The 15,995-nt window shown below is 40.1% G+C and overlaps 2 protein-coding genes across 8 annotated transcripts in view; one reads left to right on the top strand and one right to left on the bottom strand.

The window, feature by feature from the left end:
• LOC129762216 (diacylglycerol lipase-alpha) overlaps positions 1-15,995 on the bottom strand; it is a 176,303-nt gene that overhangs the window by 28,342 nt on the left and 131,966 nt on the right. For 4 of the 7 annotated variants that reach the window (XM_055760271.1, XM_055760277.1, XM_055760275.1 and 1 more), the window contains exons 9-10: positions 13,684-13,707; positions 1,881-2,016 (exon numbers count right to left, since the gene is read on the bottom strand). In XM_055760271.1, the coding sequence (XP_055616246.1) occupies positions 1,881-2,016; positions 13,684-13,707 (160 nt within the window). The remainder of the gene's footprint in view (positions 1-1,880; positions 2,017-13,683; positions 13,708-15,995) is intronic. The other 3 variants (XM_055760272.1, XM_055760274.1, XM_055760273.1) reach the window with 3 other exon arrangements.
• Positions 32-2,246, top strand: LOC129762217 (uncharacterized). Its single transcript, XM_055760278.1, has 2 exons — positions 32-167; positions 223-2,246. Exons 1-2 carry the CDS (start codon positions 165-167, stop codon positions 1,381-1,383), a joined length of 1,164 nt encoding a protein of 387 aa, XP_055616253.1. The 5' UTR covers positions 32-164; the 3' UTR covers positions 1,384-2,246.

Here is a 15,995-nt window from a genome sequence, read left to right as displayed (position 1 = left end):
CCTCGAAAAATACTTCTTGACAGTTCTGATTGCATCGGATGATTGCGGACCTGGGGCTAACTTCACACACAACAAGGCAGCCGTTTGAAACCATGTGAAAAAGTATCGCAACGATTGATTTCGATTTTTGTTTGCTTCATAAGAACGAATACAGTAACACAAAAATGGTAAGTATCAGGTGTACTCTCCATTATCTATGCTGATACTCAAAATTGTTTGCAGTCCGACGACGAAGAGCCACCGGGCGGTCGAATGTTTGCATTCACCAACGGTTACAACAGTCCGGAACGGAAACAATACGAGTTCAGCTTTGCCCTGCCGGCCCCACCGATTCCATCGCCCCAGATCCAACCGATGGACGTAGACACTTCGGGACCGATTCAGCTACCCGAGGAGACACCCCTCGAGCAGGTTGTGGGCGAAAAAAAGCGAAAACTGAACAATGGCAAGGTGAGAAAAACGATTAGGAAATTGGGCCAGGAAATCAATGGACGCGCAAACGGGGGCATAAACGGAGGATTGATGCATGAATTGCTCCAGCCACGCACCCTGCTGATCTGTTCGATTGTCGTGTTAGTGGTGGCAACGCTGTTTGGTGTTCTTACCAGTGAAGATCTGCGACAGGATGTTTACAAAGGATACCGAAAACAATATCAGCTGCTGTTCTACGGAGTCGAGAATTACTGCACCCAAGAGCTGAACCTCTCCAACGTAAGCCGAGCATTGCAAAACAATTTGGTAGGACAAAAGCAGGCAGTTTCTCGCATAGAGCATTTCGTCTACCAAAATCGGAACCGTGAATATTCTTCGCTGGCGCTGATTGGTCCCACCGGTGTTGGCAAGAGTCTGGCAGCGGAACTGATTGCGGAAAGCTGGCAATGGCATCTGAATGTGCATCGGTTTCTAACCCACATACGGCCGGGAGATTTATTTTACAATTTTCAACAGTTTTTACACTCGATCCGAGATGGAAAAGAGGTGGAATTCAAATGTGGCCATAATTTGCTGATAGTTGAACAGCTCGAGATCGATGACATTCCGGTGGCTAACAAGATTGACGAGCGGCTCCAGTTTGTAGCGGCCAAAGATGGCGTACAGCTGACGACGCTGTTCGTGTTCCAAGGAACAGTGGCACGGGATGAGAACAAATTTGCAGAATTGAACATAGGCATCGAACGGATTCCGCTGCGAGCACTGACGGAAGCAGATTTGGAGCATTGCCTGCGACTGGAAGCGAAGCAGCTCGGGGTGAATTTGGATGCGCACCCACTGCTGCAACCACTCGTGTTGGCCAGTGTGGATGTAACCAATTACGGCTGCAAACCCGTTAAAGCTAAACTCACTTTGCATAGTTATACTTTCAATCAATCGACTGAGGCTTAGGTTATTGGATCCGCTATCGGATCACAATTCGCGAGAGTGAAAAGAAATATACGTTTCGTTTAGTGAATAAAATCACGATTCTGTTCTGGGTGATATTAATGGGAACGATATTATTTGAATTATTTTTAACACTGTTTGAATTGCAATTATCCGTTAAGACAATAAATGAATAATAATTGTTACTTTTTTTTCCTAATAAAATGTTTATTGTATTTACCAAACTAAACACAAAACATTCATAGTCTCGGAAATTTAAGTCAGAACATAAGCGGTAATTTACTTAAATACTTGTACTAAAACAACACATAAAATATTCTAAACTACGTACAACAACTAAGTAGGCGTGTTCTACAGAGCAAGTGTACACAATGGCGGCTAGCAGGAAACAATACAACAACACGTCAAGCTCGACAACACAACAGTGGACAGGTGGACAGATCCACGTTCCGGGCAGCCGCAGCGGCAGCTAGGGAGGATTCGTGTTCCGGCAGTCTTACCTTGTTGAGCGCAGCCAGCACTTTGTCCGGCATGTGGTCCTGGACCATCACGGGGGAGATGAGCACCTCGTCGAAGTCGGTGTTGTTCGCCCAAATTGCCTGGTAGACGGGTTCGTGCTTCTTCAGCATCTGTCTGCTGTGCGCAGATGTGCGCAGAGGCGGCCAAATAGAACGAGAGAGAGAGAGAAGGAAGACGATTATGTGTAGTTCAATGTATTGACTCGCTGACGGATTGCGGGAAATAAATGTAATAATATAACATTCGTAAGTATAATATAAATCGATTAACACTACTATCGGAAACTAAAACTTAGTAAACGCTAAATATTCAGAGACTGATCTACAGCTAATAGTGGAACAACTTAGGTGGTTCTACCAAGGAGTGTATCGAAAAGTAGTCTTGAACATTTAACACGTTATTACACACAAACGGATGAATTTTTTTTTGTCGTGTAACAGAGCACGTTTTGTATACATGCAAAAATCGAAATACAAGTAATTTAGTCGTGGTCATAAAGTTGTTTTCGAATTTTTTTTAATTTTATTTTATTTTATTGTCGTCAATCTAAATTGTAGACCGACACATTCTCAATACTACTTAAAACTACTTACTTAAAACTGAAAATCTAAAGAGAGCTGGCTGGATAATTTATTCGTTTAATTTAAAAGACGACGAAAAGAACAAAAGTGGTCCCAAATGAGAGCCTTGAGGAACTCCGGATGTAACAAATATTGGTTTTGAAATTTCCCCATTAAATCTTACCATTTGGGTGCGGTCAGTCAAATATGATTCTAGCCATTTCAATAGCTTGACTTCTATCCCTATTTTTTGAAGTTTAAGAAGGAGTAAGGGTATATCAACACGATCGAAAGCCTTACTAAAGTCAGTGTATAGAGCTTCAACTTGATTACCATTATCCATTGCATTCAAAGTGAATGTGACAAATTCCAGCAAATTTGTTGTTGTTGATCGTCCTTTGAAAAAACCGTGTTGCTTATTCAAAATTCGTGTCTTTAGTTGTTGAAAAAGTTTTTGGTTTATTATGGCTTCAAAGAGTTTTGGAATGCAAGAAATAATTGCTACTCCAAGATAATTTCTTACATCGGATCTATTACCGGATTTGAATATTGGTACAAGAAAAGAGTTTTTCCATATTTTTGGGAATCTTTCTGATTCCAATGACGCATTGAAAAGCCATAAAAGTGGATGAGTTAATTCAGATGCCAATTTTTTTATAAAACCCGGTGGAATTCCGTCAGGACCCGGCCCTTTCGAGACATCGAGCTTATTTAATGCGTCGAAAATTTCAATGTAAGTTAGTTTTCTGACTCACATGGAAACTCTGGAAGAAATGCAAAGAAGTCACGATCTCGGTCCTCCTCAGCTGTTACAATATAAACTTCTTGAAAAAATGTTGCAAAGAGGTTGCTAATTTTTTCTGGGTCATTCCCCACGGTATCGTCAGGGTGCATGCGTGATGGAAAACCATTGCTTTTTAATTTTGTTTTTTTGTAATTAAAGAAACTTTTCGGGTTAGATTTTATGTCCGACTCTGTTTTTAAGCTGTAATCTTCAAAAGCGCTTCTAACAGTTGAGTTGAGCTGTTCGCAAATGTTCAGATATTTTTGGAGATTAGCGTCAGATTTGTATTTCTTATAAAATTTATGTGCCTTCTGTTTTTTTTATTTTTTAGATTCTTTATGCTTTGATTAAACCAAATCGGATATTTTGTGTTAATATTTCTCCTTTTTCGTCTTGTTGGTATCTCCTGCTCTATAATTTCATTGATCATCGAGTAAAAAGTCGTCACTGCTACTTCAATGTTTTCCACACTTCTAAATAAATCCTGCCAGTTGATATAGTTAAGCTTACACCTAATTGATTGGTAATTTGCTTTAGTGTAATCAGAGACCTCCTGTCGCGGATTGATTTGGAAACTAAAAAGAAAATTCTGCACAATTGGTGCACCGAACAGGATGTTACATACCACAAAAACTCAAAGTTTGTCCAGAAAGTGTTAAACGAATCGTCGCAAAGTTCGGTAATGAGTGTTCTTTCGAGGATCTCAGCAGAAGTGGACGAAAACTCGGACCAAGTAATCCAGAGTTGGACCGAACATTGATAAATTATATTCAGAAGAACAGATTCGTGACGCCAAGAAGTTCAAAACCAGTGTTGGGATGATTCAGCGGATTAAACAGAGAAATGGCTTAAAGATCTATAAAAACAAAAAGTGGCCAAACAAACACCGGAGCAGCAAGATCGCGCTAAAACACGAGCTCGAAAGCTATATGAGCGTATTTTGAACATTCTCATTCTCATGGATGACAAAACATACGTCAAAGAAGATTCCAGAACGCTGCCGGGATCTCAATTTTAAACCAAATGTGAGTGTACCATTAGCGGATACGACTGTTGCGATGGAAAAATTCGGCAAAAAAGTGCTCGTTTGGCAAGCCATTTGCACGTGTGGCATGCGATCGTCAACTTGTTTCACAAAAGGAACTATAAATGCTCAAATTTATGTGGAAGAATACTTGAAGAAGAGATTGCTTGCACTTTATAGAATGCTCGAGGTTCCTCCTCTATTCTGGCCGGATTTGGCATCGGCACATTATGCTAAATCCACTCTACAATGGTTTCCGGAAAACAACATCATGTTCGTCAAAAAGACCTCAACCCACCTAACTGTTCCCAGCTGCGGCCAATTGAACGTTACTGGGCAATTGTCAAGGCCAAGCTCAAGAAGGAATGTGTCTAAAATATGTCAGAGTTCAAGAAGAATTGGTCTGCAGCGTCCAGAAAGTGCACAATGACTACTGTGCAGAATTAGATGAGTGGAGTCAAATCTAAGGTTTGATCATTTTTCAGAAATCAACAATAAGCTTGCTTTTTTTCATTTCATTGCTATGTAAACTTAACATTCTCTAATAAAATTCACTTTTGTAAACACTTTCTGAATGTTTTCAGTTTTATTTTGATGTTTGAAAGTTTAAAACTACTTTTCGATACACTCGTTAGTAGTTCTACTACAACCGAGAATAGACATAAAAGTTTAAACACAAAATTATTAAGTTTAGTACTCCAGCGCCACATTATGAAGTGTTCTGATTCGGAATCAGTTCCACTGTTTCGTCGAAAGCACGTCATTTAGATTTGAAGTGTATTTTGGCCAACCCTGAAGCGGACCTTACAGGGTCAATATTATTGTCAATGTGATGTGACAGATGAACACAGCCGACGAAAACTGATACTTTTAATGGCAAAATACGGTACTTTTCACGATATGAATCAAAACCTCAAAGTAAACTGACGATGTGATGGTGAGAGAGTGGATGAAACTTAACAACGTTTTAGGAACTTTTAATGTTGGACTCGGTCAAATTTTTGCGCTAGCAAGCAGGCCAGCCACTTTAGTCTAAGTTGTGTGTTTCTTCACGTAATTTGGAGAATGAGAAGATCTGGGAAAATCACAGGCGGAAAAAGATCATGTGTTAATTCAAGGTACAGTAGAATCAAGATTATTTGTATAATAGTCGGGCAAACTCATTGAATAACGAAAATCGCGGATGGCCCATTAAAGGACCAGAAAGAAGTGCAAACGCGGAAAAAGATTTTAAAAACTATGTTTTATCAATACAGAAATCATTAAGCTATCCATCTATAAGGTCGTGTACACCAGTGGCTAAATAATGTAAAAGCCATGACCAAAGCAAAAGAGCATAGGCCTTCCACTCACTAACAAATTCCGGAAAGGCCTATTGCTTTACTATGGAACTCGCAGTCGTGAATAGTCCGCACGGCGGATCACCCGAATAATCGGAGTTCTACTGTCATAGTCTTATTTTTAGAACTAGCGGCCCAATTTCATGTTTCAATAAGTTTACCGCAAAGTCATTGGAATAGCATTGCTGTTGCACTCGAACAGACTCTCGTAACTTTTTTTCTTTTCATTTATTCAATGTTTCTTTTTCAGTCCAAATGTTTCTATGTCTAAAACTTCTACTCTTTCTCTGCGATCAATTGTTGCTCTTTCAATTTTACTTTAACTTTCAACTCTTTACTTTTCATTTCCTACTATCTACTCTATACTTTGTTCCCTCTTCTCTCTACTCTCTGCTTTTCACTTTAAATTCTCTACTCTCCACTCTCTGCTTTTTACTCTCTACTCTCAACTTTCTACTCTCTACTCTCCCTACTCTCTCTTCTCTTTCTACTCTCTACTCTCTCTACTCTCTACTCTCTACTCTCCACTCTCTCTACTCTCTCTACTCTCTACTCTGTACTCTCTCAACTCTCTACTCTTTCTATTCTCTGCTCTCTCTACTCTCCTTGCTCTGTCTACTCTCTCTCTACTCTCTACTCTCTCTACTCTCTACTCTCTACTCTCTACTCTCTCCTCTCGCTACTCTCTACTCTCTCTGCTCTGTCTACTCTCTACTATCAACTACCTGCTTCCTATCCTCTACTCTCTCTACTCTCTACTCTCTTTGCTCTCTGCTCTCTCTATTCTCTACTCTCTACTCTCTACTCTCTACTCGCTACTCGCTACTCGCTACTCTCTACTCTCTACTCTCTACTCTCTACTTTCTACTCTCTACTCTCTACTCTCTACTCTCTACTCTTTGTACTCTGTACTCTGTACTCTCTCAACTCTCTACTATACTCAAACACATACACGCACGCAGACGCGCACACTCTCTCACACAAAAAACACAACGCAGCTGCTCACTCTCTCACTCTATTTGTGTTTACGTCGAGAATACGACCGTTTACGACTGTTCACGACGACCGCGCTTTATTTTTTAGCGATTTTATTTATAGTAAGATAAAAACATTCGCTTGCAGATAATATTACTTGCATATATTTTGGCAAACTAAAAAAAAACTGGGATATCTGAAACTGAACAGCCTGTATTTGTGAAGCAACTATTATTGTGTGTTTTTGAGAAGGAAAAACGAATTTGAAAGTGTAAATCATGAATGACAATTAACTTCCCATGGTCCCATGGAATCCCAGATCATCTACGCTCCGATTCTATTCCGCCGATATTTTCGGCAGAATATGGGAAAGTTAGATCTGATAAAATGTTCTTTACTGACGGTTCATGCATAAACGGGTCCACTGGCTTCGGCATCTTCAATGAAAATTCCAGTGCCTCTTTCAAACTCAAAGATCCTTGTTCCGTGTATGTCGCTGAACTGGGTGCGATATACTACGCACTAGGGATCATTGAAACATTGCCCATCGACCATTATTTTATTTTTTCAGACAGTCTCAGCTCAATAGAGGCAATCCGCTCAATGAAAGTTGATAAACGCTCATCTTATTTCCTAACAAGAATAAGACATCTATTGAGTGTTTTGGTCGAAAAATTATTCAAGATTACCTTAGCATGGGTTCCCTCTCATTGCTCGATTCCGGGGAATGAGAAAGCGGACTCGCTAGCTAAGGTGGGCGCTTCAGAAGGCACACTTTTTGAATGGCAAATTGCTTATAACGAATTTTTTCACATTCCTCGTCAGGACACACTCGTTAGTTGGCAGCGCATGTGGAGTGAAGATGAGTTCGGTCGTTGGTTACACACGATTATCCCTAAGGTTTCGACGAAAGCTTGGTTTAAGGAATTGAATGTAGGTCGTGATTTCATTCGCGTGATATCTCGGCTTATGTCCAATCACTACAACCTAAACGCGCATCTCTATCGCATTGGGCTCGCAGCAAACAATCTTTGTGATTGTGGCGATGGCTACCACGACATCGAGCATGTTGTCTGGTCGTGTATCCGGTTCCATGCTGCTCGCTCTCAGCTCTCTAGAGCACTGAGAGCAAAAGGCAGACAATCGGATATCCCCGTTCGGGATATCTTAGGTAGCCGTGATCCTGATCTTCTGCTTCATCTGTACTGATCTATACTAACGCCGAAGTCAACGTTTAATGATGTTTCCTTCGTTGTGTCCCCGTTTCATATCCCTCCTATCCAAACGATAAACTTTTACTTAGTCGCGGCAATACATACACACACTCTTTACAGATACACGGGCCAAAGGTTGTGCTGTCCACTGATCATTCAACAAGAGCCAAAGGTTGTACCGCTCATGACAACTCTACACGAGCTGATGTTTGCGCCGGCTACTGACCATTCTATCCTGGATTCCTCGAGTCGAGAAGACGCACCACGCTAGATATGGGGTACAGACTAGGGGGCGTTGCTGATTAATGGTCAGCTGCATCCCAAAAGGAAGTATCCCGTGTTGGGCACAGGTACAGAGCATTGGAGACAGCAACATCACAATTACGAAAACACTTGTAATACTAACCTCGAGCCAACCGCGAGTAATCGGTTACATATTACTAACATAGTTATAAGGCAAACATTGTCGAAATATTGAACTCCCGGCCCCGTCAGGTTGACGCCATATGAGCCTTAATAAAAATATATATTTTGGATAAAAAAAAAAATTAACTTTTCCGAATCAAATTAGTATTCTATGGGAATGCAAATTACTTTTTTTTCCTGCAAGTGGTGAGAAAATCCCATACAAAAATTGTGTCTGAAATTGACGTTATACTATATTAAGTTTTAGTAGGAATATCGGAAAATTCAGAGGAAATAGGTTAAGTCAGGGTTGTGACTACATGCTTCAAGTAATTAAATAATACCAAACAGATATTTTCATTCAAATTTTACCAATTGAAAATTGCATTTGAGCCTTCCAATCTGATGGAGAATAGTTAAGGCTGATTTAGACGATGCCAGTCAGCGCTCTAGTTGAAGTATCCAGTGAACAGAGAACAGACACTCTGTTCAAGTTAGAGGCCAATTAATTGTTCGATACTGGTAAAAGTAACTTGAACAGAGTGTCTGTTCTCTGTTCACTGGATACCTCAACTAGAGCGCTGACTGGCATCGTCTAAATCAGCCTTTAGGATCCCAAACTCGAATGTCGACCGTGTAAGGTGGCGAAATATTGATTGAGGTTAGATCGGATGTTCAAAGCCTAGCTATCACGATATTGAAGACACTTATTGTCAATAATTATGATCGTGTAAGGTGCCTATGATGGATCCTTCGGTCAAATGGTGACACATGAGTCTATAGTGGAGGAACATAACCCAACTACACCCGCAAGTCTTGGGACAGCATCTTATTAGTTACGTTGTGACCTCGCGGATGCAATTCTAGGTTGTTTTATACGAGGGTTGTTCAAAAAATAAGTTTCAGTGTCTCAGAAATCGCGGAAAAATAAAGTTAGGACAAAAAACAAGGAGTTTCGTAATCTACGTTTTATTTTTTATTTTTCTACATAATCGCCGTAATGTTCGAGGTATTTTTCATAGCGTGGCACGAGTTTTTCTATTCCGAGCGCGAAGTGCGTAGCGTCCAACTTTTTGAAGTACGATGTAACTGCGTCACGAATACCTTCAGTATTATCGAATCGTTGACCGCCGAACGCGTTCCAAATCCCTTATTCCATCCTTATTTTCATTGAAGCGAACGTTATCGGGTTTGTTAATATTACTCCACCCCTCCACGACATTCGTAGTAGGACTTCAGTAAAGGTGGCCGTACACTGTTTGCCCGGAGGTCAAATATTTGATATATTTTGACAGATAAAGTTTGATTTGATATTTGTACAAACACTATTTTGTTTGCCACTCTTAAATATTCAACAGTGTTAAACAATGTTGTGAGGTGCGTGAAAGACACAACGTCCTATCCCTCGCAGTTGACTGTATAACAGTGATGTTGATATTATATACTGGCAATAAATGTGAAGCATTCATATATTTACTGTACAGATTCCTCAATGTAGTCGGTATAAACCTACAGTGAAATCACCCGACACAGGGAATAAATATTGAATATGACTTACCGGCTCGACAGTTGTCTGTTGTGAGAGGAAATGATGCCCAATGCATGGCTAACTAGTGTTGCCAGTATATAATATCAACATCACTGTTATACAGTCAACTGCGAGGGATAGAACGTTGTGTCTTTCACGCACCTCACATCTCCCTTCTCTCTTATTCTTTTTATGTTATTTTACTTTTGACGTAGGACTACGTCTAACCGGAAGATATAGGGGGTGAAATGGAAATCTAGGCACTGAACAAGTAGGAAAAAATGCAAGATTTGGAACGCTTATAACTCGAGCATTTCTCAATAGATCGCAAAGGTTTTTGCATCAATTGATAGGAAATATATCTACGCATCTATCATAACGAATAACATTTCATTTTTCTTGAGATAAATAATTGAATAATTGTGAAATATCAAGCATTGTCAAAATGCACTATGTGCCCATTTTTGATTGGTCCATTTTGTGCTCCTCAAATCGTACCGACCAAAACGGGCAACCAGAGCAGCAGCGAAATAGAATGAAGCACGATTGGAAAGGAAAAAGAAAAAAATGAACGAAACATTGGTCGCAGTCTCACACATGCGTAATTCTCGAGCCAGCCAGTCAGCTTAAAAATCCACGCTCCGCTGCCGTAACGATCATTCTTTGTGTGGACACCGACTGGACAACATCGTTGCTGGACGAGCTGGACGGCGAGGGATCGAGTGCCTTTCTCAAGGCAAGAGGGCGGAGGTGGTAGCGCTGGAGTAGAGTAATAGAGTAGAGTAGAGTTTTCAAAGGGCCTTTCTCAAGGCTAGAGACGAATGAACTGCAAAAGTTTAAAGTCTCTATAATTCAAGACCTTCCTTCCTTCCGTAACTATCATTCTCATTCAAACCGTACACCACATCGGTTCGCATCACAACACATCAACAAACCAACCCAAGCAGCCATGTCTGGACATGGTAAAGGAGGAAAAGTGAAGGGAAAGGCAAAATCCCGCTCGAACCGTGTTGATCTGGAGTTCCCCGCAAGGGTAGCTAGGCCGAGCGCGTTAGTACCAGTGCACCAGTCCACCTAGCCGGCGTTATATAGTTTCGGCCGCCGAAGTGATCGAGTTAGCTGGCAAAGCTGCTCGCGACGATAAGAAAACCCGCATTCGGAACAGAACACATTCGGTTCGGTGGACATCAAGACAACAGGCAGTTGCAGCGAGTGGCGAGTGGCAAACGCAATCGCAAAACGGCATCAGGTAGCAGAAGAAAAAAGTTTGTTCTTTATACAAACTGCTTTGGTGGCAAATCCAGAACAAGGCGGCATCGAGGGCGTTCGAAAATGGTTTTTTTTCAAAACCACGAGTACTAAGTTTTCTAAATTGGAACCATTCCATAAAACAAGGCGCTTTTCAGGGCCATTAAACCTTCCAAAAAAGAGTTTAGGAAATACAGTTCAATGCTTTCTAAAACAATATCCAAAATAATAATAAATCACAAATTGATTTTTTCATAATTTGTTTGTCAGGGTATGATGAGTATGTGAATTTGGTAGTTGTTCTGAGCTTATTGATTTTCACCAATTCTTAAATTGCTTCTAGATTGAAAGTACAGTAATTCACACTTATCTCGACATTTAGCTAATTGGACGGACATGTAATGCGACATATTTAGTTGGACATTTTTGTAAACATAGAGTTCGGGGTCCAAATTATGACCCCACATTGAAAGTTGACACTGTACCACTGTCATCGCAAATGTTCAATTACAGGTTAAAATTACCTCCAATCCGATACTGAGTGGTGGTAATGCGACGTGCCATTGAATGTAATTTACTGTAAAATATGTCACAAGCTGGATGGGAAGAAATTTTCCAACTGTGAAAGCTGTGGCGAGTGGCAAATGCAATCGCTAAACAGAAAGGTTTAGCCGAACAAGATGGGGATATCGAGTGATAACAAAACAATAAACTCTTTAGATTGAAGATAATTTTGTGATCCTGAAAAGGACCCTTTTTAGCCTGCATGTGAATCCAACCAATCCAAATATATGAAGCATTCATATATTTACTGTACAGGTTCCTCAATGTAGTCGGTATAAACCTACAGTGAAATCACCCGACACAGGGAATAAATATTGAGTATGACTTACCGGCTCGACAGTTGTCTGTTGTGAGAGGAAATGATGCCCAATGTATGGCTAACTAGTGTTGCCAGTATATAATATCAACGGTGACCGGAATAAATCGCCACAGTAAACAACTGCAACAGAAACAACCGCTTAGAAAAAGTGTAGTAGGCTAGAAATATTCGGCGCGGGAAAAACATCATGTGCCTCACATTTCTATTATAAATTTATTCTCTTGTTCTCGTTTTTCGAAATTTATTCTGAGGACAATGTAATGGGGACGAAGTCCCCATTTGGCGAGGATAAGGAATCGAGGCGGCCCATGCCGCCAAGATGACGCAATCCGAGTCCACCGCCGACCCGCCGTCGGAAGCGGCGGTGTCTCGCACGCAAACCTGGGATCCACTGATTGCCCGGTTAGTTTGAAACATAGGATACGATCCTTTAGCAATGTCCGACCGAGCTCTAGCGAGCGTCGGACGGTATACGTCTGCCCGGGGCGTTACGTTTGCCTGGGGCGATACGTTTGCCCGGTTAATTCTTGTTTTGAAATACAATACCGCGCCACAATATTTATAGCCTACTACACATTTTATAAGCGGTGGTTTCTGTTGCAGTCGTTTTCTGTGGCGATTTATTCCGGGAACCAATATCAACATCACTGTTAAACAGTCAACTGCGAGGGATAGGACGTTGTGTCTTTCACGCACCTCACAAATGTCAAACACCGAACATGGATAAAATCGACTGAAATATTCAAGGTAACCTAACCATGTACCGACAGGTCCGAAGAACAGACTAAAAAAGTATTCGAGGTATCCAAAAATTGAATATTTGCTTGTTGTGTTTTGTGTAGCATATATTTGATCAGTACACGTCGACCAAATTTTATCTGTCAAAAAGAGTCAAACATTTGGCTTCGGTCAAACAGCGTATGAGCACCCTAACTCATAGTACATAACGTATTTGTCATTCCGTGGAACACAGGACGTAACCTTGGTACACACAGGACATTCCACCAAAATCGAGATGTAATTTAATGTGCAAACACGGTCCATCCCCCCCACCACAAACAATACGTTACGAATCAATTTAATTGTAAAAGTGCCGCATCGCCAAACTTCCCCAGTAACAGAAATCCATTTGCTCGACGTTCAATCAACCAATTCCCTCGAGTTCCATTCTGTTATCCTCCGTGCCAATGTAACTCGATGATTGTGTGTTACTAACAAAAAACATATCCAATTGACAGAGAAAAAAAAAATTCCATGTTAAATGACCGGCGAAATTGTTCGTTCGTTCCGTTCTTCATATTTATCCTCATTTTTTTTGGACTCTTCTCAGAAACCGTTTATCCAAACTATTGATCTACACGATGACCCCCCCGTTGCTGTTGATGAATTGCTGGTTTTTTTTATCATTCTATGACGCTTGAGTAAAAACACAATCTACGAAATTGCTACTGACACAATACATGAAAATAGGCACTAAAAAAGCAACATTACTACTGTAAAAAAATCAAAAGAGGAAGGAGAACATTTTTATGGATTTTAAATTTCGATCGTCGTCTCATTTCGCCGATACAATGCGCTGCCATCTGTACGAGAGCTCTGGCAACACTTGTAAACCGGTTGTGGGGGGGTTCGCCAATGACAGACACACACACACACACACACGGGGAGAGGAGGGTCAATTATAGCACACAGTAAAAGGAGGCACGGAGAAAAAAAGAACACACTTGGAATGAATACGATTATCACTCGCAATGAGTTCTACTGCAAGGGTGGGGGTGTGGGATCTTTTTTTTTCGGTCAAAGTTTGGCGTTCGCTAGCGTACCTCCAACCCCTCTCGTACTTGTGTCTAATGGCCGCGGGGCCAAAGCGATTCATTCGAGAGTGGCGATATGTGGCAAGTGGACGATGTAACGATGTAAGAGGAGAGGAATAAGCGATAGAGTGGAATTAAATTTCAAAATATATAACGGGAGTCAGCTGCTGGAAAAAGTGTGGTGTATGTGGGGAATTAGGCCAGGGATTGGAGTGGGCTCTCCTTTAGTGGTTATATATACCTTGTGGCGGAATAAATATTCGAGGGAGGCATATTTTTGAGACAGGATGATGGAACACGGCGACAGTGAAGAGCTGAACTGTGGCAGCACGACAAGAGTAATAGATGGCTTCCAGCATAAAAAAGGAGACGCTATTGGGAGGTCACAGCAGTTCACATAATAAATCAAGAGTATTAGCAGAGCACCAAACGTGGGGGAAACCTTTGAGATGCTTTCATCTACATGATGAAGCTGATGATACTGCATTATTGAGCTCTGTTTGATTTCCATTTTATTCTTGAGTGTTGCACTGTTGTAACACAATCGCTTAAATGCATCTCAGTGCATTTGGTATTATGAACTGTCCATTATTTATCGATACAACAAAGATTCGTTCAATTTGTTTTTATAGTTTTTTCTTTAAAACAAACGATTAAATCGTTTATCTTGGCTTCGATATTGCTTCATTCGATTTCGATCTTGTATAATTCCATAAATTATCTGAATTTCCCATGCTACGGCTTGAAGGTGTTTGTGTGATATATTAGGCTATCAAAAAAGTCCTGCGGTATTTCCGCGAGGTGTCGTTGTAAGCGCGTAGTTCTAGTTGTATTCATTGTATCGAGTCATTCTATAGCTTGCTGGAAAGCTAAGTGGTGCGGACTCAATCCACTTCATTCTCAAGCAAATTCATGCATGTTTTCAAGCGATTTCTTGCAATAAATTCTCAGACCACCAGAGATGCCAGATTTACAAATATGTTTGTAAATTTACAGACATATCTGTAAAACATTCATCACATCTATTCATCACATCAAAAATATTTGACTCACCATATGACATTTTTCCATAGTTTTAATACAGAAAAGTTATTATATTTAGTATATATCAATACACATGACGTTAGACCAGCGATACTCAACCTGCGGCCCGGCAGTCCTTCTGGTTGGCCCATCTGGTGTGTATGAACTTTTGCCTTGACATCATTGCAGACGAAAGAGAGGATACGGTTATTCACAATTAATGAAAAATTGCATTCTCTGCAGGTAAGGAAAAATCTTGAACGAAAATTGTCTCTGATAAATATTTTCTGTTCTAGATAAGATTGTTTTGCTGAAATGCAAGGAGATTTATTGAAAAATAGTTAAGTTAGGGTCAGGACTATGTCTTCTAAGTATTTAAACAACATCGAATAAAAAATTTCATTCTATTTTTAACAACTTACATTTGCTTTCGGGTCTGCTTATGACGAAATATGGGTTACTGTTCGATATTGTTACGACAGACATGGTTCATGGCCGTGTGGTGATCTAAAACTTGTATAGCCTTGCATGGCGGATGGAAAATATACACTGCATTTTCTTATAAATTTCATCAACGACAAGACCGCAAGCCTTGGTGGATGTCCAATATATCAACGGTGAAATACTGTTTTCTATAAAAATTAACAACGCGTATGTATGTGGTTGTATGTTTATGTATGTATGTATAGATCGTTGAAACATTTAAACACCTTACAGCACATAAGTTATTAAGTGGTCCGAAAAATATTTTTTTTCCACTTTTTCCCCAAAATGACAAATGAAAATTAATAACTTTTGAATCACTGAATCGATTTAGATGATCGACATATAAAATTGACCTAGCCTTTTATTAAAAAATATTTAACTTGCGAAAAAAATAATTATATTTTAGTAATATAAAAAAAATTATATTTTAGTAAATTATTGATTGTAGTCGTTTTTTTATTTTTTCATGACTTTCGACTAGAGGGCGCTATATTTTTGACGTAGGACTACGTCTTTCATTTCTATACCGGGGTGTAAAAACATAGTTTCGAAAACGAAAGCGTTACGCCAGAGACCGAGATTTTGAGCGTTAATAACTCCTAAACAACTGAACGAAATGGGATGATAAACACTTCACTCGAAAGATAAAATGTCTACGCGTTCTATACTTGTTACTTTCTGATCCAAAAACTTGTTTCAATAGTCTTAAAATTGCCTTCAAAACAGGCTATTGAAATCACCAATCGGTATATAAGCGAGCGCCGCTCGTAAACCCACTCAGTTATGATTGAACAGCGATTGGAGCATGTTGT

Source organism: Toxorhynchites rutilus, chromosome 1, assembly GCF_029784135.1.
Source record: "Toxorhynchites rutilus septentrionalis strain SRP chromosome 1, ASM2978413v1, whole genome shotgun sequence".
Taxonomy (NCBI): domain Eukaryota; kingdom Metazoa; phylum Arthropoda; class Insecta; order Diptera; family Culicidae; genus Toxorhynchites; species Toxorhynchites rutilus.
This window is presented reverse-complemented; position numbering and strand designations above follow the sequence as displayed.